The sequence below is a fragment of the Drosophila willistoni genome, assembly GCF_018902025.1.
Source record: "Drosophila willistoni isolate 14030-0811.24 chromosome 2L unlocalized genomic scaffold, UCI_dwil_1.1 Seg168, whole genome shotgun sequence".
Taxonomy (NCBI): Eukaryota; Metazoa; Arthropoda; class Insecta; order Diptera; family Drosophilidae; genus Drosophila; species Drosophila willistoni.
Window position 1 is genome coordinate 1,006,636 of NW_025814047.1, and position 22,953 is coordinate 1,029,588.

Sequence of the window (22,953 nt, forward strand, 5' to 3'; positions counted from 1 at the left end):
AGCATAGAAAATTTCAATCAACTTGCTGCTAATGGAAAATCATGGCAAAACTTTTACATATGTATATGTATGTAATTGCATTTGCATTTCGGTATGAATATACGGAAAAGATACATAAATACATACATATAGACGGAGAACCGCTTAGCTTAACAAACAAATGCAAAAACCAAACACGAACAACAGCAACAAAATGCAATGAAAAACCAATGAAAAATTGTTTACCTAGCAAAAAGGCGACACACTCGGAATGGTTATCACTAAAGAAGGGTGGTGAGGGTGACGGAGAGAGACACAGATAGACAGAGAGAGAGAGAGAGAGAGAGAACGCAAGCAAAAAGCGAAAAAGAGGACGCAGGGCGGAGGCGACTCTCTCATCTTTAACATTTCAATTTTCGATAGTGTTGCTCTATCTCCATTTCCCTCTCCCTTCTTTCGCCTCTCTCCCACTCCTTACTAACGGCATAAATTCAATTACTGCCAATATTTTCAAAACCAGCAACAACAACAACGGCAACAGTAACAAAATGCAATTTTCCCGTTATACCCCAGAGAGTAAGCGAGAGAGGTAAAGGGTATGTGTGTGTGTGTGTGTGTGGGCAAGAGCCCTTGGCTAGTGCAATTTTTTGCACTTTTAGCTAGGGCCAAAAACAAATAAAATGAAATGAAATGCCAACTGCCCATGACTACTACTCTCTCTCTCTCTCTTTCCCTCTCCCTCTACAGCTTTTTCTTCTCGTCGTTACCCCCTTAACCAATTAGTGTGGCTTGTGTCTGTATGTGTGTGTGTGCGTTTAGGTAGGGGAGGGGTCAACCAAGTGACATCACATCAGTCATTCCAAATTCGATATTTGTTTAAATGTTGTTTGCCTCTCGCTCTTTGCTGCTGCTGCTGATGTTGCTGCTGTTGTTATTGTTGGTTCAGTTATCGCTCTGCTGGGCTGTCCCTTCTGCGTTTCATTTCATTGTTGCCGCCATCGTCGCGCATCTCCTCAAGGTGCAACTCTTCGAGAATTCTTTGACTCGGCATGAAACAAATGGCAAATGGTTTGCCTGGCTCTCTTTTTTCACTCCATTCCAAACATTCACACACACGCAAAGAATGAGACACAGACACATATGAGAATGGGACACCAACCTGCTGGGTGCGAGGAGTTTGGAGGATGGACAGGGGCAGGAGCAGGAGCAGGCGGCAATGTGTGTTGTAGCAGCATTTGTCGCCATTTATTTACACGATTAGAAATCGATTTTATGCGTTTCGATAATGTTTCCACCCACCCACACATACACACACATACAAAGGTACATACACAAATACATACATACATATAAAATGGCAAAGAAATACATACATATACAAATACATACGAAAAAGAGCTGGAAAACGGTTTGGTTGTTGTGAATGTTGAGTGTGATATATGTATGCCGTTATAATGATTTATATAAGTTAAGCTTATGGCCACATAAAGCGTCGAGCAAATGTGGATAGATGGGGGGAGACGTGGGGAGTGAGTGGTGTGAGTTGGGGTGGGGTTTCCTTTTTTTCTTTCAGTTTGAAAGTTCAACGGGGATGGTAACCAACTTTCAATTGAAATCGATTTGTGTGTGTGAGTGTGTTATGAGAATGAAATCTCATCAAACTTTCGTGTCTTCTTGAGTGACCTTAAAGGTTGCCCGCCCTTTAGGCTTTGACCGAGTGGTCAAATATCTTTTTAGGATTGTTTTTTTTTTCACTACTCTGCTGCTTTTAAAAAAATTGCTTTTGATTTTCTTTTGTAGAAATATTTTAAAACCTTCTTTGAGTAAAATTCTATATGAGATGCAGGAAGTGTTCTTATCCCAAGTCAAGTAAAGTGTAAAGAATATTCCATTTAACTCCTTATATAGAGTTAATAATTTTTTGCATATTTATAATAGAGTCCTAAAAGGAATTTTGTCATAACATTACTCAATTTTTTCTTTTCTTTCACTATTTATTATGATGATGATGATGGTAGAGCTGATTTTTGGTGATGTTAACTAGAGAGGTGTTCTTAACGAATTCGGTTACGCTGATTCTGACTGCATACTCGGTGTTTGCCCATCACATCCAGATTTTGTGAAATCAGGTGAAATAGACACCCAAAAGTATACTATAGAAAGTTATAAATTGTTTTTCTACATTTCCAACAGATTTTACAATATCCTGTTCAAGAAAAATGACTCTTGTTTGTAAACATTTCTAATAAACAATTTGTCAGATGTATAAGATTGCAATAATTCTTTAAAATTAGAAAGCTTTATATCCATAGGGTCATCAGCTATACAGCTCATATTTTGTAAATTGCTTCAAAATCATACCTAATATATTATTAGCTTAAAATAATAATGTTTTAAGTATAATAATTTGTTTATATTATGCAATAAAATATTGCAAATGAGGTCATTTTGAATAATTCCAACGCATTTTTTTCGAAATCCTGATGGGCTAAAATTAAGTAAAGGTCCGTGATCAGCACACCCAAATTTTGGTCTTTGTATCAATAAACTTATATCGATAGCGATATATATCGTCGTGTTAGTGAGAGTGTAAGTTAAAGTTTGTCCAATATTTTAAAAATATCGTATCGATAATAGGGGTATCTCCGCCGTTAGAAAAACGACATAATTTTGCGCGGAGATATGTCGTTTTTTTAACGGCGGAGATATGACGTTTTAAACGACATATCTCCGCGCAGATCACCGGCGATGATATGTCGTTGTAAAACGACATATCTCCGCCATTAAAAATGCGACATATCTCCGCCAGAAAAATGTACTGGGCGGAGATATGTCGCTATGCCCGATAATATTTTAACTTTTGGAAAATATCAATATGATATTTAATATATCATTTTAAATTATAGATGTGATATATGTATCCCTCATACGACTTCGTGAGTCATAGACAACACACCTAATTGCAAAAAGCAAGTCGCTCCGAAATCACTGAACCACCAGGTCATAGCCGCCTTATACGAACTCTAAAACATTATTAGTTTACTTTCCCACGAAGTTTGGGGCCAACTGAAATACAACTTTAGCTCCCAACGCAAAATTATCTTAAAATATCTCACAAAATTCAATCGATGTATTGATATTTTTAGATATTTTTGACAACCCTATTGTAAGTGACATGTATAACATTAATTTCTCTTAAATTGGTAATTCCTCTTCAAAAATTTGCAAATATTTCTTGGCATAAAGTAAGAATAGAATTTACCCTTCCTTAACTTTATTAAAAATTTGAATTCGAAAAAACAAAAAATCAGCAAGTTGTCTGTTTAGCGCTATTTCAAGAACTACCAAGTTCTTTCATCAGCAGATTTTGCTAACCACTCTAAAATCCTAAGGCCATACCACTACTTCTCTGAACGAATGGTTTCCAAACTATATTAGAAAGGCCGAAGTCAATACGAAGTATGTATATTTGAGAGCAACGAAACGAAAGTACTCTCTCACAAATGCATTAAAAATTTGTTGACGTTCTGTAAATTTCAATAGAAACATCGATGTCTATGTTCATCGACGTTTTCAATGTTAATAATCGATGGTCTTTTGAAACATCGGGCTAAAATCTCGATGCATGGTTCACTGTTGTCTAATGATCAAAAGTTATTATATAGGTATTTAATTTGTTTTTAAATGAATAAAGTATTAATAAAATATGGAAACCCGCTGGTCTCTTTTCTTAATGTTAGCCTTAACTTTCAGAAACTATTTGATAAAGCATTTATGGGCTTTACTTTCTGACATAAAATTATGTTTTTTCCGATTTGAGCTTGTTCAATTTAGTTTATCTGTTAACATTTTGCAAGTCGGTGAAAAAACCCTTTACCTTATCTTTGTTGCCAATCTTAGGTTTGAGAGGACTTTTCAAAGCTTCCTACAATTATATGATAAAATTTGATAAGTGACAAATAAAACCGATGTTTTGTTTCATCGCTGAACCTCGACATTATTTAATTGTCTCATTTTACCAAGTTCTTGAGAAATTTTCTTTTTTTGAAAAAATCTAACCGATAAGATAGAATTGCAAAAAGTGCCTATAGATAGACAGTGCAGTAAAACGAACTTTTAAACCAATTTTCGTTTATAGAAACATGGAATTGATGAATGAGAAAAAGTCCACCAAAAGAAGTGTTCACTGTTCACTCTTTTACAAGCATTGGGAATTTTAAACTACTTTTCCAAAGAAAGTCAATAATTTCCAAGAAGAAGATATTCCATATCTATTTGATAACGATTTTCAGTTCCCACACTAGCTTAATCACCATCTTTATATGAAACTCATCATTAATCATCGTTGAATTAAAGCCTAGGCTAATTAGCCAAACTTAATATTTGAACAATCAAAAATTTAAAGAGCTTAAATAACTAAGCAAATTACACAAACACATACACATGCACACACAATAAACACACAGCAGACAAATAAAATAAACATAAAAGCAATTGATTAACAACTAAAAGTTCAACAACAGCAATTAACATTTGAAAAAAAAAAAACAAAACAAAAAAAAACACTAAAGGACGCCAAGATAAAGACAGAGAGAAAGAGAGTGCGAGCGACAGAGAAGGTAAGACGCAGAGAGTGGGAGAAAAGAAACAAAAATTGTGCTCAGTCATTTTCGCCGCAGAAGTTGAGGTGCAAAAGAAACCAAAAAAAAACAGACGACCAAAAAAGAAAAGGAAAAACCGTATAAAACACAAGCCAAAAACTCAATCCACTTGTATCTCTGTGTGTGTGTGTGTGTGTGTGTGTGTGCTCAGGTCTTGGTCTCGGGTCTGTGACTCTAGTGCACAAACTAGCTCCACCATGCTGCCACCCCTCACTCTCAACCTCCCCCGCCCCAACAACAGCAACAACAACAAAAACAACACTAACCAAACTCCATTCGTGCGCAAATCTGAAATAAAAGCGCGCAGAACTCCAACAGTGGGACTGATGGATTGTATTTGTATTTGTATGAACCCCAATCCACACACACACACACACACATACGACACAGGCAAGGGAAACGAAGCAAAACAACACAAAAAAAACGCACAGAGGAATCAGTTTGTCTTTGCGTTTTGGCTTTGTCTTTGCATTTGTTTTATTGCCGCTGCCGACGCTGGCGACGCTGTTGCTGCTGCTTATTGTTGTTGTTGTTGTTTGTGTTCTGCTTGTGTCGTGTGCCACTGTCACACACTCACACTCACACACATACACCTTCAACTTGGAATGGCTGAACTCTAGGTTTTTGGGTGTTTTTTTTTTCCTTTTGTTTACGGGGTCGGGGGTTCGGGTGTCGGTTTTGGTGTTACGATTCGGAATTGAAACTGAAGAACAGAAATAATAATCAAACAGGAGCGGTTCAAATTTTGTCAAAGTAACCTACATATGTATGTACATACATACCTAAAATGAGATAATTTTAATCAGATGATAGAAAAACTTATTTAGATTTGTAATTTATTTTTATATCTTCCTTGTTATTTGCCTAATCCTTTACTGTAAATTGTTGTTGTTGCCGCCGTTATAACCCCCGTATTTGAAATGTTTCTTTCCGTTGTGTTTATGTCGTTTGCCGGTTATAAAATTAAACTCAAAAACACACACACGCACACATACAGAGAAATATTTACACACACACACAAACCCACACCCATAATGGAGAGGGTAACAACAATTCTTGATATGCTTACCTGTTTCAAGTGCCGCTATGTCGTTTGCCTTTGCTTATCGTCTTAATTTCTTGTTCCGTTTTATTTAAAATTTTAAAATTTTCGCCATTTGGCCAGTAAATTTTCGGCCCACACACACAGACACAAACAAATGCCGAGACACACGCAAACACACATTAAAAATTTTCCTCTTTCCGTTTAGCTGTGGGCGTTTTTCTTTTCTTTCTTTCTTTCTAATTTTTTTTTTTTTATTTTACTTTTATTTTTTTTCTTTGCTTTTTCGTTTGCAATTTTCACACGCTTTTTGTTACTGCACACGCGCAATTTACAGCGCGTTTACAACAAATATTTATGTGAGCGGTGTTGTTGTTGTTGTAAGATTCACTATCACTTGCATTTGCGCTAATCAACTAATATCAATTAATTGTTAATTATAATTATAATCAATTAATAAATGGCTAATAAAAATATCAAGAGCCGAAAGTCCGCTCTCTCTGAAATTAAACTTGTTCAATGTGTTTTATGTAAATGATTTTATTTTCATTTTTTTTCACTTAAAATATTTTTTTAAAAATCGAAAATTTCAAATTTAACTTTTAACTTCCGCACGCACGTCCGCTTACTTTGAAAACAAAAACAACACAAAAAAACGGGGAAAAAAAAACCAAAACAACGGTGCTGCCAGTTTAGCTATTTTCCCACTAGATTACAAATTACCAGCATCACTGGCTACGAACCACCCGAAACCACATCGAACCACATCGAACTCCTTGCAACCACGTCGAAATCGAGCAATTGATGCCAACGTCATACGAATGATGCGAACTGCAACCGATGAGCCCAACTCCAACATGCTTGCACGTTTTGCTCTCATAAGAGAGAATCGCCGTGAAGAAAAAAAAGTGGCCGCCAATTCGCTCAACTCACAAATGCAACAACAAACATATGGCCGAATTCGCCCAAAATGTAACGAACTACTCCAAACCTCAGCAAGGCACAGTGGTTCGTTTTATAAGAAAAACTTGAAAAATTTATATCCTTAAATTTATTTGTTTCTCTGCTTAAAATGCTATTTTAATTTTGGGTTATCACACAACTTTCACGCAAAATAATAAGCGCAATTAATTTGCTTGTCAAACAAAACAAAGTCTCAATAGCCGACTATTTCACCGACAACAAAACCAGATCAGATATATGTAGTTAAGTTCTCTAGAATCCGAATAAGACACTCAGCACTTTCCCACTCACACATCGAGCATTATTTGCGACAACAACGTATGCGCCATTTTCCGAAATTTTTTTTTTTATGCCAATATGTTTATAAACACTCCCCGCATCAGCACCTAAAATATTTCATTTTTATCTTATATATTTACCGAGATATTGGCCTGTCAATAATAACGTAAGCGACACACGATCTACTTAACGAATTCAAAAATAATTTATAAAAACGTTCTCCAGTAAAATCGCCTTTTTTGTCGCGAATAGGGCTCGACATATTAAAGAATAACCCTTACCTTGTAATATGTTAATTTTCGATTGATTATATCCCTTAAGGTGTCATTTGTATTGAAGAGAATATCACTTGGCTTTGTCTTGCTTTGTAGCAATCCATCGATTTATTGTTCAAGTCGCTTAGCCTAACTACTGGAGCTGCAAAGTTTACTCCTCCTAATCACAGAATGCCCACAACTAAACAGACCCCCGACCCATTTGAAATAATATCCTCAGCCAATGATGAAAATATCACTTCCTTAAGTAAGTTCCGAAAAGCCACCGATCTATGTATGTATAACACAAAATGTAAACGTTTATATAATATGCATACATAAGAACAAATATTTAAATATAGTTAAGAAATCAAATGTAAATACTAAAAAAAATCAAAAATTTGAAGTTTTTCTGGCTGAAAGGGGCTTATTTGGATTTGTAAATAAAGGCAGACAATTTGAATAAAGGGGTAGGAACAATCGTACTCTATTATAGTAGATCCTTGTTGTGAATTACCTATGTAGATTACATAGATTCACAACTTTTTCAAAGAATAACCATAATATGAAAGATTTTGGAAAGACTGCGCTAAACTATTGACCAGCTGGAAATGGTGTCTTTTTGTTCAAACGCACCTTTTACGGGTCATTATCTAAATACAATTTATCAACATGCTATTGAAAAAAACTGTTTCATTAAATTACTTGGGAGTCGAGAAAATCAAATTCAAAGATAAAAAGAATCAAAACGCGCTAACCTACTGACCACCACTGTAGATTCCTACGTCCGTCCTTCTGTGTATTCTGATCAACGTACGTTTATATGTCCGGATTAAAAACATTGTATCTTGAATTCGACGCAATCGGTCCAATAGGTTACATAACTTACAAAGGAGCAATCGGTTGAAGAGAGAAAAACAATATAAAGTCTTATTATCAAAGTCGGCCTAAAATTCGAGATAACCAATTCAAAAAGTTCTAAAAAAATATCTGATGTCCGAAAACAGAAGAAAAATACTTCAAAAAATTATTATTGATGTATTGCAAAAAATGTTATTTGTTTTTTATTTATTTCACATATTAAATTTTATTTTGCTTCCGAAAGTTGTGTGAGTGATTTCGGAAATGCCCATATATGTACCTATATATATAAGAGATAAGAATGAAATGTTTTAATATTTTCGTACACAACCTTATCGTTTTGGTCAATGTCAAAATTCAAACACATAATTTAATAGAAATAGATTTTGGACTAAGAACAGAATAAATTCTTATCGCGACAAACGACAAGACAGTCCGAAAAATATATAATTCAATGAATATTTCAAAATTAAATCATTGCTCTCAGAGACATTATCTTAGTCGCAAGTGTAAAATAAATTAAACATCAAGAAATTTTCATATATTCTGGATTACTCTTCAAAATGAGATGGAAAAGTGTCTTCCCACTTGTTGGCCTCATCCTTGTTCTTGGTTTCCAGCATGTAATCTCAGAATCTCTTCTCCCAAATGACAATAATAGGGTAAGTGGCCAAGTGAATATTACAAAGTGAAGTTCAATCTAATTGATAAATCTGTTTACATAGGAGTGTGGATTCTCCAGTGACGACAAAGATTTATGTGCTCTTTATTGCTATAGGTCTATGAAACTCGGTCTAGCTTATATAATTGAGTTGAAAGAAAAAATCAAAATACTCGAGGAGAATCATTCAGGGAGGGAAAATAATCAGCTGAGCAATGCAGTTGAGAAATTGCAAAGTAAAATTGATCAACAGAATATACAGATAGCTAATATTAACGATTTTATTACAAACTCAGTCCGGCAGAAAGAGGTGGAAGAGAAGGCCAAATCTCAAACTGAGATAGACAATTTTAATAGAAAACTAGAACAATTGAAAGAGAATTTAGAAAATGTTCAACGTCAAGCAGCAAAAGATAAGGAAGAAAGCTTAGCTGAACAAAAATATTTAAGAAATAAAATTGAACAAATCTTAAGAGACAAGAACACGGAAATAGATGGGGCTAGAAATAGAGAAATAGAGAATCTAAAAGAGAAATTAGCTTCCCAAAAATCAGATTTAGAAAAAGCAGTTAAAGATCTCGAGTCGAAAAACAAGGAATTTGAAGAATATCAGACTAAGGAAAAGAATTCCAACAACAAAATTGGAGAGTTAAATTCTAAAATTTCATCCTTACAGAAAAATATTCAGAAAGAAATGGAAGAGAAAGCCAAATTTCAAACTGAGATAGACAATTTTACGAGAAAAGTAGAACAATTGAAAGAGAATTTAGAAAATGTTCAACTTCAAGCAGCAAAAGATAAGGAAGGAAGCTTAGCAGAACAACGAAACAGAAAAAGAGAAATAGAGAATCTAAAAGAGAAATTAGCAACCCAAAACTCAGATTTACACAAAGCAATTAAAGACCTCGAGTCGAAAACGAAGGAATCTAAAGAATATCAGACTAGGGAAAATATTTCTAGCAACAAAATTGGAGAATTAAATTCTAAAATTTCATCCTTAAAGAAATCGTTAGAAGAATCTGAAACTCAGTTGACTGATTCGAATCATTTACTTGAAAGACAACTAAACCAAACTGCACAAAACCTAATCGAGTGTCGGGAAAAACTACCAAAAACCAGTTGCAAAGGCCTCTCTTCGGGAATTCATAAAATTGAAATTGCCGGACTTGATCCAATTTCTGCTCTCTGCGAAGGAGATATAGAAGGTGGTGGATGGTTAGTTATTCATAAACGATTTGATGGCAGCGTAGACTTTAATCGAACTTGGACTGAGTATCGTAATGGGTTCGGAAATAAGGAGGGAGAATTTTTTATTGGTCTTGATAATTTGCATCTTATTACCAATTCCCAAACATATGAACTTTATGTGCAATTGGGATATCACGATGGAACTTTCCGATTTGCTAGTTATGATAATTTTACAATTGGCAACGAAACTACAAAATATAAGTTGGAGTCGTTGGGAGGGTTTAAAGGAACAGCTATAGATGTTATGAAGGTCAATTTAAATCAAGCATTTTCCAGTTTCGATCAAGATAATGATCAATGGGGTGGTAATTGTGCGCAATGGTGTGGAGCCTGGTGGCATCGATATTGCAGCGATGCGTAAGTAACCAATTTAATTATACACGAATTAACAATTGTCAAATATGTTGTTTATCTTAATTAGCCACCTCAACGGAAAATACTTCAATAGAGAAGTCGATGATTATTCAAGTATGAGCTGGTGGATGTCGATTTCTCTCAAATCTGTCCAGATGCTTATCCGACCAAAATAAAGTTGGACTTCATTTCAAAATCAACAGAAAAACGTGTAAAACTATGCCATCAAAAAAAAAAACGTATATTTCAGCAACAAAACAAGTAATTTTCCAACATAATCTTCAAACACAATCTTGAGTAGACAATTTCCCTTTTCTGTTTTGTCTTATTGTTAGATGACATTCGATGTCTTTTTAAAAGAATGTTGACTGTAGTTCAAATGTAATCATAATCTAATTTTCTGCAATAAAATTACCATAATGGTATATAAATATAAAAAATTTTATATTATCTAGATAATATCTATTCAATTTCTCTTACAGTATACAAATATGTCCTAACCAAGGGAGTGATCCAAAGAACCTGGTATACGAATATTATATCTAATGGGTTCGGAGAAAGGGATAGAGAATTTTTCATTGGGCTTGAGAATTTGTATCGTATTACCGATTCCCAAACCTATGAACTTTATGTGCAATTGAAATACCATAATGGAACTTTCCTATTTGCTAGTTATGATAATTTTAAAATTGGCAACGAAAGTACGAAATATAAGTTGGAGTCGTTGGGAAAGTTTAGAGGAACAGCTTATAATGCTATGGAGTACAATTTAAATGCATCATTTTCCAGTTTTGATCAAGATAGTGATCAATGGGAAACTGGTAATTGTGCTCAAAGGCGTGGAGCCTGGTGGCATAAATCTTGCAGCTATGCGTAAGTAACCAATTTAATTATACAAGAATGAACAATTGTCAAATAATTTGTTTATCTTAATTAGCCAACTCAACGCAAAATACTTCAATAGAGAAGTCGATGATTGTTCAAGTATGAGCTGGAGGTGGTGTATTTCTCTCAAATCTGTCCAGATGCTTATCCGATCAAAATGTTGATAATTCAGCAACAAAACAAGTAATTTTCAAACATAACTTCTGGACGGATCCAATCTTGAGTGGACAGTTTCCGTTTTCTGTTTTGTCTCAACACTGACTGACTGCCTAAAAGAATGTTTACTGTACTTCAAATGTAAACATAATCTAATTTTCTGCAATTTACTGTAATGATGTATAAATAAAAAAAAAATCACTCTAAAAAAATTGCGACATCTTTTTCTTATCTAAATAATATAAAATGCGTTCTATTCAATTTCTCTTACAGTATAAAAATATATCCTAACCAAGGAGTAAACCAGAGAACATGGCTCACGATTATTCGATCATGCGCAGGTTTGTATACCCTTACAAGTTCCTACATTCTGTGATCCTTTGGCATATTACAAAATTGTTGTGTCGAAAGAAAAGAAAGAAAGAGCATGACGAGGTGAGTTTATAACGTTAGTGTGTCTGCCCATCTGCCATTCCATCTGGATCAACATGCAAACTCTATATTCCATTAAAAGTATAGTGCTGAAATTACAATTTTATAATTTACTCCTTACCTTTCCTCTTCTAAGCCTAACCAGACGACAATACAAATAGAATGAAATTATGTTTTATGGCTTCTTTTGTTCTCTTTTTCTTGGATTGCTTCAGCTATCAGCCTAAGAATCTTTTCATGGTATTTAAAATAAAATCATATTCTTATTTTGTGTCATGAATTGAAATTATAAAAATTAAATCGTCAAAGTGTCTTTGTCATTTTTTTTTTTATATTCAAGTGGGAATTGGGTAAGTACAAAAAAAATAATTGTTTTCAGAGCGATTGACTTACCTTATTGATCCCGTATATTACTCGTCTCCTATGCAAAAGGAAGACATTACTTTTGGAATACAAATCGGATCAATTACCAAGTCGGACATATGTCTCAAATGGAAGATTTTCGAGTCTCGATAATTTAAAATGGCAAGGTAAAAGATTTTTTTACAATTTACAGATGTTTTCGATTTACCGGGTTTTCCAAGGGACGAAGTTTTAGCAAGGGACCAGCAGTGTCTTACGAAATATTGAGGATTCGTCTGAGGATTCAAGACTCGTCTGTATATGTATATATTATAATCGTTCGATCATAAAAAACTGAAGAACAGCTAATAAATTAATAAATATTTCAATTCTCGTTTGTCCAACATTTGGGATTAGAAAAAATGAATTAAAAGAAATGAATGAGAACTTGAATAGTTCTCAATAATTGAAAACATATGTTATTTAAATATATATTTGTTTTTCTATTACAATTTCAACAACAATTAAAATTAATTTAAAAATTAAATGTTAATGGATGCACTGCAAAGTATCCTTTGCTTTTGGCCACCTGATTGGATAGGCGCAAAAGATTGTTATCATTATTGACGAAATTTCCTTCGAAAATCTCGGTGCACAGGGTCTTGACGCGTTCCTTGCCCTCCGTGCATATGGCGGAGGCGGTGAGAAGTTCATGATCCGCCAGCGGCAGGCCAATGCAATAGGAGCGAGAGGAGCGTGCCACACATGCCCACATGGCATAGATGAGGGTGGCAATTTCGGCCAGACGTTGCATTTCATTCTGACGTTCGACCACTGAGTTGCCGTGACGGGTTAGCATCAGATCCACAGCCATATGGAGGCGGGCAATGGAATGCTCAATGCACTGGGCAGCCGGATCCAATGTGGGATGAACATGATCGGATAATTGCATTTTAGTTTTTGGATTCTCAATACTGGCTGAATCAAAGAATTTGCCAAAAATGTGACCAGGATGAAAGAGGGGATTACGGGATTTTATAACGCCCGCGTTCAGAGCTTGCTATAAAGAGAGATTCAATTAACTAAGTAACATTTTCCATGGATGGTAACTTACTCCAGCGTGCTGTAAACCTGAGAGGGCTATAAACATGCCCAATGTATCCATGGATTCGCCCAGAGTATACAATTGAGCTGCATTACGGAATTCCAGCTCGGCCGTTTGATCTTTATGCAGACTTTTGGGTCCAATTATGCTTAGATTTTGTGTGGCAATTGTATAAAGCTGCTTGATGGTGTAATATTTTGTTATGGCACTCTCCAAGGTTACATCCTGACCTTGAAACTCATCCAAGAGGCCAGCAGTGAGATAGAGCATGCTATCCATGGCGTACACTGAGCACATGGCTCGTGATAAATGCGCTCGTGTTAATTCCAAATCCCTATACATAACTCTCAAATCAATAAAAATGAAGCATAGAATTGTATGGCTACTTACTTAATTTTAGTCCCGCATTGTGTTGTATCCAAACTGTATTGGGTCATCTGTTGGAGAAGACGTTTTGCCAAAGATATGCCCAGTTGACTGCCGCGCAAACGGGAGGCACGAACTAGATGCTCGGAGTAGCGATTGCCCTCGTTGGGTAGGCCAATGATTTGGTCATCGCTCAACTGGACATTGTCAAAGTGCACCGAACGCATCTCAGCATCACGATAGCCAAAGGTTTCATGTGCCTTGCCCAGGCGTACACCAGGATGATCAGATTCTACCAGAAATATGGTAGAACCGCGACCCATCAGACCAGGAACATTCGGCTGTTGGGTCTGAGCCAAGACCACGAAAAGTTGTCGTTGTCCTGGGGCTCCAGCTGGACAGATCACAAATGCCTTCTCTCCCTGCAGTGTCCAACGATTCGTTTCGGATACAAATTTCGCCTGAGTATTGAAATAATCATCCTCGGGCGGATTATATTCATAAATGGCCTCGGTGCCTATCAAATCACCCTGGGCCAGAGCACTCAAATAACGTTCCTGCTGTTGCGTTGAACCAACATCTCTTAGCAAATCTACAACCACGCGATGCGTTTGCAATTCCAAAGCCAAATTGGTTTGCTCTGAGTCCGGTTCACTGGCCATTAAGCTGGCACTCCATCCGTAACCTCGTCCTCCATCGTATTCGGTGGGTACATTCAAACCATAGAGACCCAATTGCTTAAAGTTCTGACCCTGCTGGTGATCCTTGGACTCCTCGAAATAGTTTTTCAGTGGTAAAAGTGCATTCTGCAAGTTTGTCATCTCTTCGCGAAATATAACCTCCGGATATGCCAAAAGCTCTTTGTCCACTGATCCGATGAAGAAGTTCTTCACAAGTGGCTCACGGGTTGGCAATTTATGCTGTTGTTGCTCATCCACTTGGACGTCACCTGTGTAAATGGAAATCATTTTAATTCATTTCCTGCTGAGTTTCTGTCACATTACCATTACCCTTGTCGCCGGTTGCCGCTGGTGTCGCATGCTCCCGCTGACTATTGGCCGATGACGCAGCTGATGCAGTGGAGTGGGTGGTTACCTTGGTGCTCTTGCCACGTGCCAGTAAAGGATGGCGAATCCTTTGATGATTCAATAAACGAAGTAAGCTGGAACGCATCTTGGGCCGCAAAAAATCTCTTGGGTAACAAAACAACAACAAAGCTAAATTAGTGTAACCATATTTCAAATTGGTGGCGCTGCAGTGCAATAAAAAACCCGCTACATTTTCATTTTAAAAATATTCTTATGAATTTTTATTGTACAATTAGATATTAATTCGAAAATTAATTTTATGGTTTATGGCTTTTAAAATTTCCAAATAATGTCGCAGCCGACCAGACGACATTGGGCGGGCATTATAAAAATAAAATGGCGATCACATTATTATTATTTTTTTTTTTTTCGCTTTCTATAATAAATAAATCAGCAGATTTTAGCCCGAATAGAAGGTCTAAAGTCTAGGTAATTGGATTTTACATATATATTTCTAAAATTTAACACAATTTTTACAGAGATGAACAACAAAGCTATATAATCTATATCTATGTAATTTATGGGGTATAATTAGTTAGTTTTTCCGTTTGTCCTGTTGTAATCTTTTGGGTGTGGATACCCTCAGATGGCCACTGCTCATATTCATATCCAAGGACAAACGCTTTCGATTCGATTGCGTTCGAGCTGAATTTCTTGTGGTTACCCCAGGCGTTAGACTGATGGCCGTACTCCTTGTTGTTGGCCGGGGTTGCGATTGCGGCAGGGGCATTCTTATTGTCCGCTGTGCCGGAGGAGGATTCGTATTCTCTTTTGCTGAGGAGCTGCTGCCTGTGGGACTATTTGTACTAGCTGCCATCGTGATGGGCTCCTGACTCTTTCTAATCGTCGGTGTATTAACATCTCGTCGTATTTGCTTGGGCATGGGCGAAACCGAATGATTCACGACGGATGAACTCTTAGCTGGAGGTGAACGTCTCAGTATTCGTTTACGACCATTACGCACGGGCGTCGGACGATCCATGTGAAGAACCCTTGTCTAAATTTTAGAGAAAAAGCAAACAAAAAAAAAAAAAAATTAAGTAACTCAAACGTTAACGAAATTTAAAGTAAACTAAGGTAAAGGGGGTTACGGGGTAAGGATCTAACTAACTGGTGAAAGGAAACAACTGCTGTGTTTGTTTTGGCTTTGGATTTTTTTCGTCGAATTGAATTGCAACATTATGTGATTTTTTTTTTTTTTTGTGTGTGTGTGTTGTCGGTGTTTGACTTAAGTTTAGGTATAAAACAATTCTCGTTTCAAGAATTTACACTAATAACTAGAGTGGAAAGTAAGTTTAGAGTGAGAGGAGCCTGTGAGTGGAGTGGATTGGAGTTGAGTTGGATGTGCTGAGGCCTAGAGCTGCATGCGCATTCGTCGGGTACTCACTTTGGCTCCGCTGCGCAATGAGCGCAATCGTCGACTGACATCTGGTCCTGATTCGGATGCAATGGGTGAGGGTGTGGCTGGAATAACAGCTGGTGAATCCAACAACGGCGCCTGCAAAACAATTTGTATTACTAGAGAAATTTTAATCCAAATAAGTGAATAGCAATTCCTTACCGGTGTCCTAATATTACTTCGTGAGGATGCGAAGGAGGCTTCTATTATTGTCTGCTCGGAGTTGTCTTCGACTATTTGCTTTTCTGGTGTCTTGGATGCCCTGGCCATGGCTTGTTCGAGACGCTTTTTAGTCTGAGGGCGATTTAAATTCTTTTTGCTTATTTTATATGCTGGTTCCGCTGCCGTTTCCGCTGCCGTTTCCGCCTCCAAATCATCATCTACTTGACTGACAATATTAAGCATGGAACGACGCAGGGATGGCACACCAATTATGGAAGCTGAAGTTTGTGGTTCTGGTAGAGTTGGTGCAGTTTCCTCCTCCTCCTCCTCCTCTAGTGGAGGAGCAATCACCACTTCATCTCTTTCACTAATTGTCTCGAGCGGAGTTTCTGCCGCTTGTTCCGTGCTAACAGTGATTACAGTGGCCGTTTCACAATCCTCATCCTGTTCCTCGCCTCCACTTTCTTGACCTTCTTGCTGAGATGCGGCAGGTGGTGGATTAAACCGACCATTGACCATATCCTTAAAGTTGATAATATTCTGTATCATGCGCGGTTCCAATTGGCTCTTTTTGAAGACACAAAAAAGAAAAATGTTAAACCGAATCAATTAATTAATCTTTTCCTCTTTCTCACCTTGATCAACTCATCAGACATTTCCAGCATTTTGGTCTTCAGTTGTTGACTCTGTTGTACATTCAATTGCAAATTAATCAACTCCTTGGCCAATAGACGACACATATCCTTACGATCTGTATAGTAATTGTGTATATACTCGAGGAAACTTATTGCAATTTTATTATGCAAATGATTTTGCGGTGTGCTGCGCTCTTGGGTGGTTAGGCCAATAAAGAATTTAACAACATGCGATGGCTGACCCTCCTGCAAGGGCAGATCACTGTCCATCATGGTCCAAACGCAGGGCAAAAGGCAAGGTTCCAGCAAATGGGCCAATTTCTGTTCAACCATTTGTTCTAGAAACATGCCAAGTGCCTGATTTATAATCGGCTCCGTATTGGGATTAAAGAAACGTTTAACCAATTTCTCAATAACATCGGGACGATCATCCAAATGTCCACGTAACACAAGACGACACAGGCCACGCACCAATACAAGACCAATGCCCTTATCCTCCACACGTTCCATAAAATGTGCCATCATGCCAATAATATCAGAATTTTGCTCTTGGATCTGCGATTGACTGCGTTCGTCCTCCAAATCGTAGGGCTCCACCATGGTATATAGACGACGACGTTTCGCTTTGGATAGACTAACATCGCTGGCCTCACTACTGCCAGCTGGTTTGAGATCTATGAAATAGTTCAATCCATGATGATCGATCAACTCGAGTATGCAAAGGGCCGATGTTTCGCATAGGCGAACATTATTATTTTTACAGAATTGATCGACAAGCAATTCGAATACTTCCTTGGCATAAGGTTCATACAGTATACTGAATGTGGAGCCACATTTAATGGCCACCTCAAAGATATCCTCCTCGGTGGAGGCCAAATGTCGGCAAATAAAGTCCTGCAAGTTGATGAAAATCATTTTAAATCATATTTGCAATTTAATTTCTCTTTTTTCCACAGTACCTTATATAGCTTACAGATGCTGGGCGTTAGTTTTTGAACATGCTGTGAAGCAACCATATAGAAGGTTATATATAAACCTTTGAGTACACGTTCCTGTTTCGATAGTTTAGGACGTTGCGGCATAATACCCAAATCATTGCCATGCTTCTCGAGCAATGGACGTATTAATTCGGTATATTCTTCGGTCACTGCATTCTTTTCATCATTGGCAGCTTGCACTCGAATATATTCCTTTTGCCGCCAATAGTTCTCCTCTTGCTCCTCCAGATCCAATATTCTGACCTTTAGACTGGAGATTTTTGTCTCCAGAGCGGGATCATCCAAGTCGGCCAGCAACTTATTGATTAAACTTCGATCGTGTACCAATTCATTATGTTTTGCATTCAGTTCACACATTTCATAGATAATGTCCAAAAAGTATTGCATGCGAGCATTGAGATCTGTAATTAACTGCTCCATGCATCGCACCAGAATCTCTATAATCTGGCGATCCAATAGATAATCCTTCAGCAGCAAAGTAATCAATTCCCCCATATGTACTCGGCCAATTTCATCACCCAAATCGTAGGCTTGCAACATGTTGACAAGGGACAACAACATACTCTGAAATTCCAATTGAGCAAATTTATCCATATCGGGTTTTTGGAATTGACAGAATCTACAGAAGAGAGAGAAAGAGATTCATTGGTAAATGGATTGAATTGGTTTTTGGACACTTGGCACTTACTTCTCAACATAGGCACAAAAAACTGTCAGCTCGGGCAAACATTGATCGGCTGCATCGTCATTGGTTTTCTGTAAATATTCACTCAAACATTCCCAATATAGAAGCGATTCCACAGTCAACGATTCATGCGGTACACAACGATGCAGTTCACAATCCTCACTTAGGGGCAATTGCTTCAATAGCATCTCTGTGTCATTTTGCTTAAAAATCTCCTGCAGCATCTGCTTGGAGACATTCCGAAAACGGCAAAGTGATTCCTCATCGGAATACAATTTCAGTGCCGCAGTTAGGGCAATGAAATTCTGTTGATACGATTCCATCCAAGCCTTGAGCATGCATTTGGCAACAGTTTTTCTTATATTCTCGGAGCTATCGTTTAGGCCATGTTCCAGAATTTGCAGTCGCTGGACCACTTTATACGAACGCACTGGATAATTGCACAGATTTACATAGGTATGACGACGCACCTTGTCATCGACATCGCTCAGACGTTGCAGGATGTGGGGTATTGTCAAATAATTTCTACCCATGCAGGTAACAATGCATTGACGCACCATGGGCGAGGGATCGGCACTCAAGTGAAATTGATAGGCACACAATACAGGATCATTGGGCTTGTCGGGCATCTGGAGACGTTGCATGGCCAGCACAGCCTGTTTTCGTACACTGGCAGCCACATCCTTGACCCGATCCAGCATATAAACTAAAATCTCATCACATTGTGAATCGTCCAATGCAGCCTGAGGACCCAATTGCTTCAGTATGACATTGACAAACAGGCAAATCCGATATCTCACATGGGGCAATCCCGATATGGTCTAGAGAAATAGTTATGAGATCGAGATCCAAAGGATTAATATATATATATATATATACTTACATGTAAACACCAATGTAATGTATCTGCTAGTATAGGATGTGTATGCTCTGATTCGAAATTTGCCACAAATTTAGCACAAAAGGACATGGCTATGGTGCCATGTTCATTGGTGTCATCCGCCTCCAATATGGACTTGATGGCTTCAATAAATTTACAAACGAATGTGTTGTGCTCCATCTAAAGAATTATGATAAATTTTTGAAATTCAGGCTACACGAAACTGCCCTTCACCCTCCCCACGACGCTATGGCAGGGCGAGCATACTTACTGCTTGGTACAGTTGCTTCAATTCCTTGAGATAACGATTGTGGTAGGTCTCGGTTTGTTGGGCACGCTCCAGTATTTTATACATCGGATCATCGCGTCTAGATGATTGACCTTTATTCTCTTTGCCCCCTTGTTTGGCACCATCTTTTGTTCCCGTTCCTGATGAACCCTTCGTCGCCTTGGCTTTGCTTTTGTTTTTGTTGGTGGCCGCTGCTGCTGCTGCTGTTGATGAGGTCGCTTTCTCTGCTGCCTCTGGCGACCCCTCAGTCTCCTCTGTGGCCACCTTGGCCTTTGGCGCTCTCGCTCGCGTCTTTTTGACCATTTTACTTAGTTTCAGTTCACTTTAAATTCTTATTTTTTAATTGCTTATAACTACAAATAGCACATAAATTTGTTTAGTTGGAAATTTTTAAAATGTAGCGTCGCTTTCTTAGTGGCATTAGAGGTGGGTAAAAGGCGCGATAACACTACCGCATCTATCGATGCTTCGATACCATTGAGTACTCGTAATGACTGTTAAATTTGAAAAGACAAACGCCGCTGTTAACCCTCTGTTAACCTTTTTCATATCTTTTTCTTAAAAATATTTTGCAATCCATCTCATTTAACCTAACTGAGGTGTTAATTTATTTTTTATAGTATATTTAAACATTTTTATTGGTTTAGCTTTTATTATTTCAGACATTACATTCATTAAATATTTAATAATGCCACATGACGCCAGCGAGCAGAGTACTCATGCCAATTGGCGGTAAATTTGAATTTAGCCTGCTAATCATAAAAATATATACCTACTTAATGTAGAGTGACTATGACTAGCATGAATGGTCATCAGATAGGGGTGACGACATGTGCTGGGGATGTGGGTTAGAGACTAGACTTTGTACCCCACACGCAAACTTCGATTCGATTTGTTGTTTTTGTTTTGATTTCATTTGTTATGCTTCTGTTTGCGTACAACTTTTTGTTGTTTTTTTTTTTTTATTATTATTATAATTCTATTACAGATAAGAAAACCATTTAATACTAGTTCAAAGACACTACTAATCGGACTTCCTCATTTCGGCTTGACATTGGCATCCAGATCAGCTGCTTCAGCCTGGGTTGTAGCTGCTGATCCTCTCCTGCTGCTGGTACTGCTGGTGTCGGTGGTGGTGGTTGCTATTTCGATGCCTTCGGCAGCTGTACTTGGATTTGGTTCCCGATCCACCTCATCCTCATCAGATTCGGTGGCCTCACGTATCAAACGCTGGGGCAGGACTAACGGTATCGTTGCAGGACTCGATTTAATTTCCTTCCCCTTGTACAAATTACATGTCTCATTTACATAGCGATTGAAGACATCTGGTTTATCCGCGTAGACATGATGGCCGGCGCCGGTAACGATTTTTAAGTCAACCATGTGACTGCCTCTTTGGGATTTGATTACGTCACCCGACGAGGAGTCTATCCAGGAACGGGAGCCATAGATAAAGGTAATTGGTATATCGGCGCGTACATCTTTGATGCGATGAATCATGGGATTTTTGGCCCATCCAAATGATTGCATCATGGAGTGGAATGCAGACTCTCCGCTCGGTGACTGAGCATTACACTGATGGATATATTGTGGTAGCAGGTTGATATCATCCTCGATGGTATTCTGGAATTTACGCATTATATCTGGTCTCGATTTCTGCACCACCCACTGGCCAAATGGTCCGGCAGCACGCAGGGCCCATAATGGATTTAAGGGCGTTAATACCCTGGCTATGGCTCGCACCCACAGGGGAATCTGTTTTCCATTCGATGAATCCGTTGGTTTCTCTGGAAAACCCCAAGGATCAGCCAATATCAGATGTTTCACTCGCTCCGGATAGCTCAACGCATAGCTGGATGCAATGAAACCGCCCATGGAATGACCCAGCAATATCATATCATTGATATTCATTTCTTTGCGCCACTCTTCCACAGATTTCACAAATTGTTTTTCGCAGATTAAGGCCTCTTTGGCAAAATACGGCCGGGAACTGCGACCAAAACCCAATATATCCATTGCATAGACGGGTCGTTCCTTGGCAAAAGAGTCCAGATTCATTACCCACAGCGCAATGCCGGCGCCGAGGCCATGGAGCAGCACTAGTGGAACTTCCGGCGACTCCGTATTCATGCTAATGGTCCATACTTTGTCCGCTTCACCCACAGCTGGCCCAATGTCCACAAAGAAACCGCGATACGGTAACTTTAGATAGGACAAAATCTTCTTTTCCACATTTCTTAGCATGATGGGTGAGGTGGATGTCCAGTTACACAACCATTTCCACAGCCAAAAACCGTTATTTCGAGGATCCTGGGGAAAGAGTATTTATACAAATTAGAATTTCTTTTTTTTTTTGGGGGTGATTCTGAGACATTTAACACATGGATATTCCCCCTATGCCCCCCCTACTAATAGATTTTATCCCGGACTGAAAGCTAAACTAAACTGCGCAATTTGTTACCTCTAGATCCATTCCCGTGACTGAACCACCTGAAACTGACAGCGTTGGCGGCGTCGGCAGCGGAGCTGCTGCCTCATCTTTATGCTGGGACAATGCCAGCGTGCTGCTCATTTTTCTCAATGTAAAATTTTTTTTTATTTTTTTTTTTGTTTTTCCGAACCAAATTTAACTAAAAACAAATTTGTCAACGAACCAAAATGAGAGACCACTGAGATGGTGAGAGCAACGAAGAGGTGAGCGTATTCTGGTTCTTTGAATGTTCTTGCTCCTGGTTAAATATAAAACTATTAGGCTATGACTAACACTGCCAACCCTTTTTTATGAATTTTTTGTTTGGAATTTATGTTTAGTTGTGATGACTTTCAATATTTTTAATTTCTATGCGTTCCGCTGCCGTCTTGCTGTTTATGTTATCTATTATTCTAATGGTGAAATTATTTCACGTACAGCCCACTGACAATCGCCAAATAAACAAATGCCAAAACAAAAAAGGGGTCACACCAACAGCTGACGCGCACAGCTGTGCCAGGACTGAGCACATATTTAGCATTTTTTAAGCTATATTTAATATGTAAAAAAGCTAAAATATAATTAAATGTTTTCAAATAAATATTTTTTTTATCCAATAGTTTTAATTCAAATTTCAGGTGTTTTACTACTATGGTAGCTGTCAGATTTTGGTGTAATATAAAACTGAAAAATAAGTTGAATATTTATGAAAAATAAGTAGTTATTTAACAAATAATTTTCAAAAATTTATCAAAACGT

General features: G+C 37.8%; 4 protein-coding genes across 5 annotated transcripts; 1 reads left to right on the plus strand and 3 right to left on the minus strand.

Annotated features, from left to right (window-relative positions):
* The first annotated feature begins 8,470 nt into the window (after window positions 1-8,470).
* LOC111518730 (angiopoietin-related protein 7-like) lies at window positions 8,471-10,659 on the plus strand. The gene is made up of 3 exons (XM_023176321.2): window positions 8,471-8,701; window positions 8,765-10,305; window positions 10,370-10,659. Exons 1-3 carry the CDS (start codon window positions 8,603-8,605, stop codon window positions 10,476-10,478), a joined length of 1,749 nt encoding a protein of 582 aa, XP_023032089.2. The 5' UTR covers window positions 8,471-8,602; the 3' UTR covers window positions 10,479-10,659.
* A 1,937-nt stretch (window positions 10,660-12,596) lies between these two features.
* Window positions 12,597-14,798, minus strand: LOC6643408 (complex I assembly factor ACAD9, mitochondrial). 2 transcript variants are annotated; one of them, XM_047009711.1, is made up of 4 exons: window positions 14,599-14,798; window positions 13,613-14,537; window positions 13,232-13,556; window positions 12,597-13,177 (listed from the first exon to the last, which is right to left on the minus strand). In XM_047009711.1, exons 1-4 carry the CDS (start codon window positions 14,759-14,761, stop codon window positions 12,653-12,655), a joined length of 1,938 nt encoding a protein of 645 aa, XP_046865667.1. In that variant the 5' UTR covers window positions 14,762-14,798; the 3' UTR covers window positions 12,597-12,652. The 2 variants fall into 2 exon arrangements, with proteins under 2 accessions (XP_046865667.1, XP_002066180.1); XM_002066144.4 differs by having other exon boundaries at window positions 14,593-14,798.
* Window positions 14,799-15,109: 311 nt separating this feature from the next.
* On the minus strand, window positions 15,110-20,143 carry LOC6643407 (condensin complex subunit 3). The gene is made up of 8 exons (XM_002066143.4): window positions 19,707-20,143; window positions 19,439-19,615; window positions 18,559-19,376; window positions 17,832-18,489; window positions 16,873-17,766; window positions 16,238-16,804; window positions 16,064-16,174; window positions 15,110-15,673 (listed from the first exon to the last, which is right to left on the minus strand). Exons 1-8 carry the CDS (start codon window positions 20,025-20,027, stop codon window positions 15,212-15,214), a joined length of 4,008 nt encoding a protein of 1,335 aa, XP_002066179.3. The 5' UTR covers window positions 20,028-20,143; the 3' UTR covers window positions 15,110-15,211.
* A 521-nt stretch (window positions 20,144-20,664) lies between these two features.
* Window positions 20,665-22,609, minus strand: LOC6643406 ((Lyso)-N-acylphosphatidylethanolamine lipase). Its single transcript, XM_002066142.4, has 2 exons — window positions 22,186-22,609; window positions 20,665-22,034 (listed from the first exon to the last, which is right to left on the minus strand). The coding sequence occupies exons 1-2, from the start codon at window positions 22,294-22,296 to the stop codon at window positions 20,763-20,765; spliced, it is 1,383 nt and encodes a 460-aa protein (XP_002066178.1). The 5' UTR covers window positions 22,297-22,609; the 3' UTR covers window positions 20,665-20,762.
* Between the last annotated feature and the right edge of the window lie 344 nt (window positions 22,610-22,953).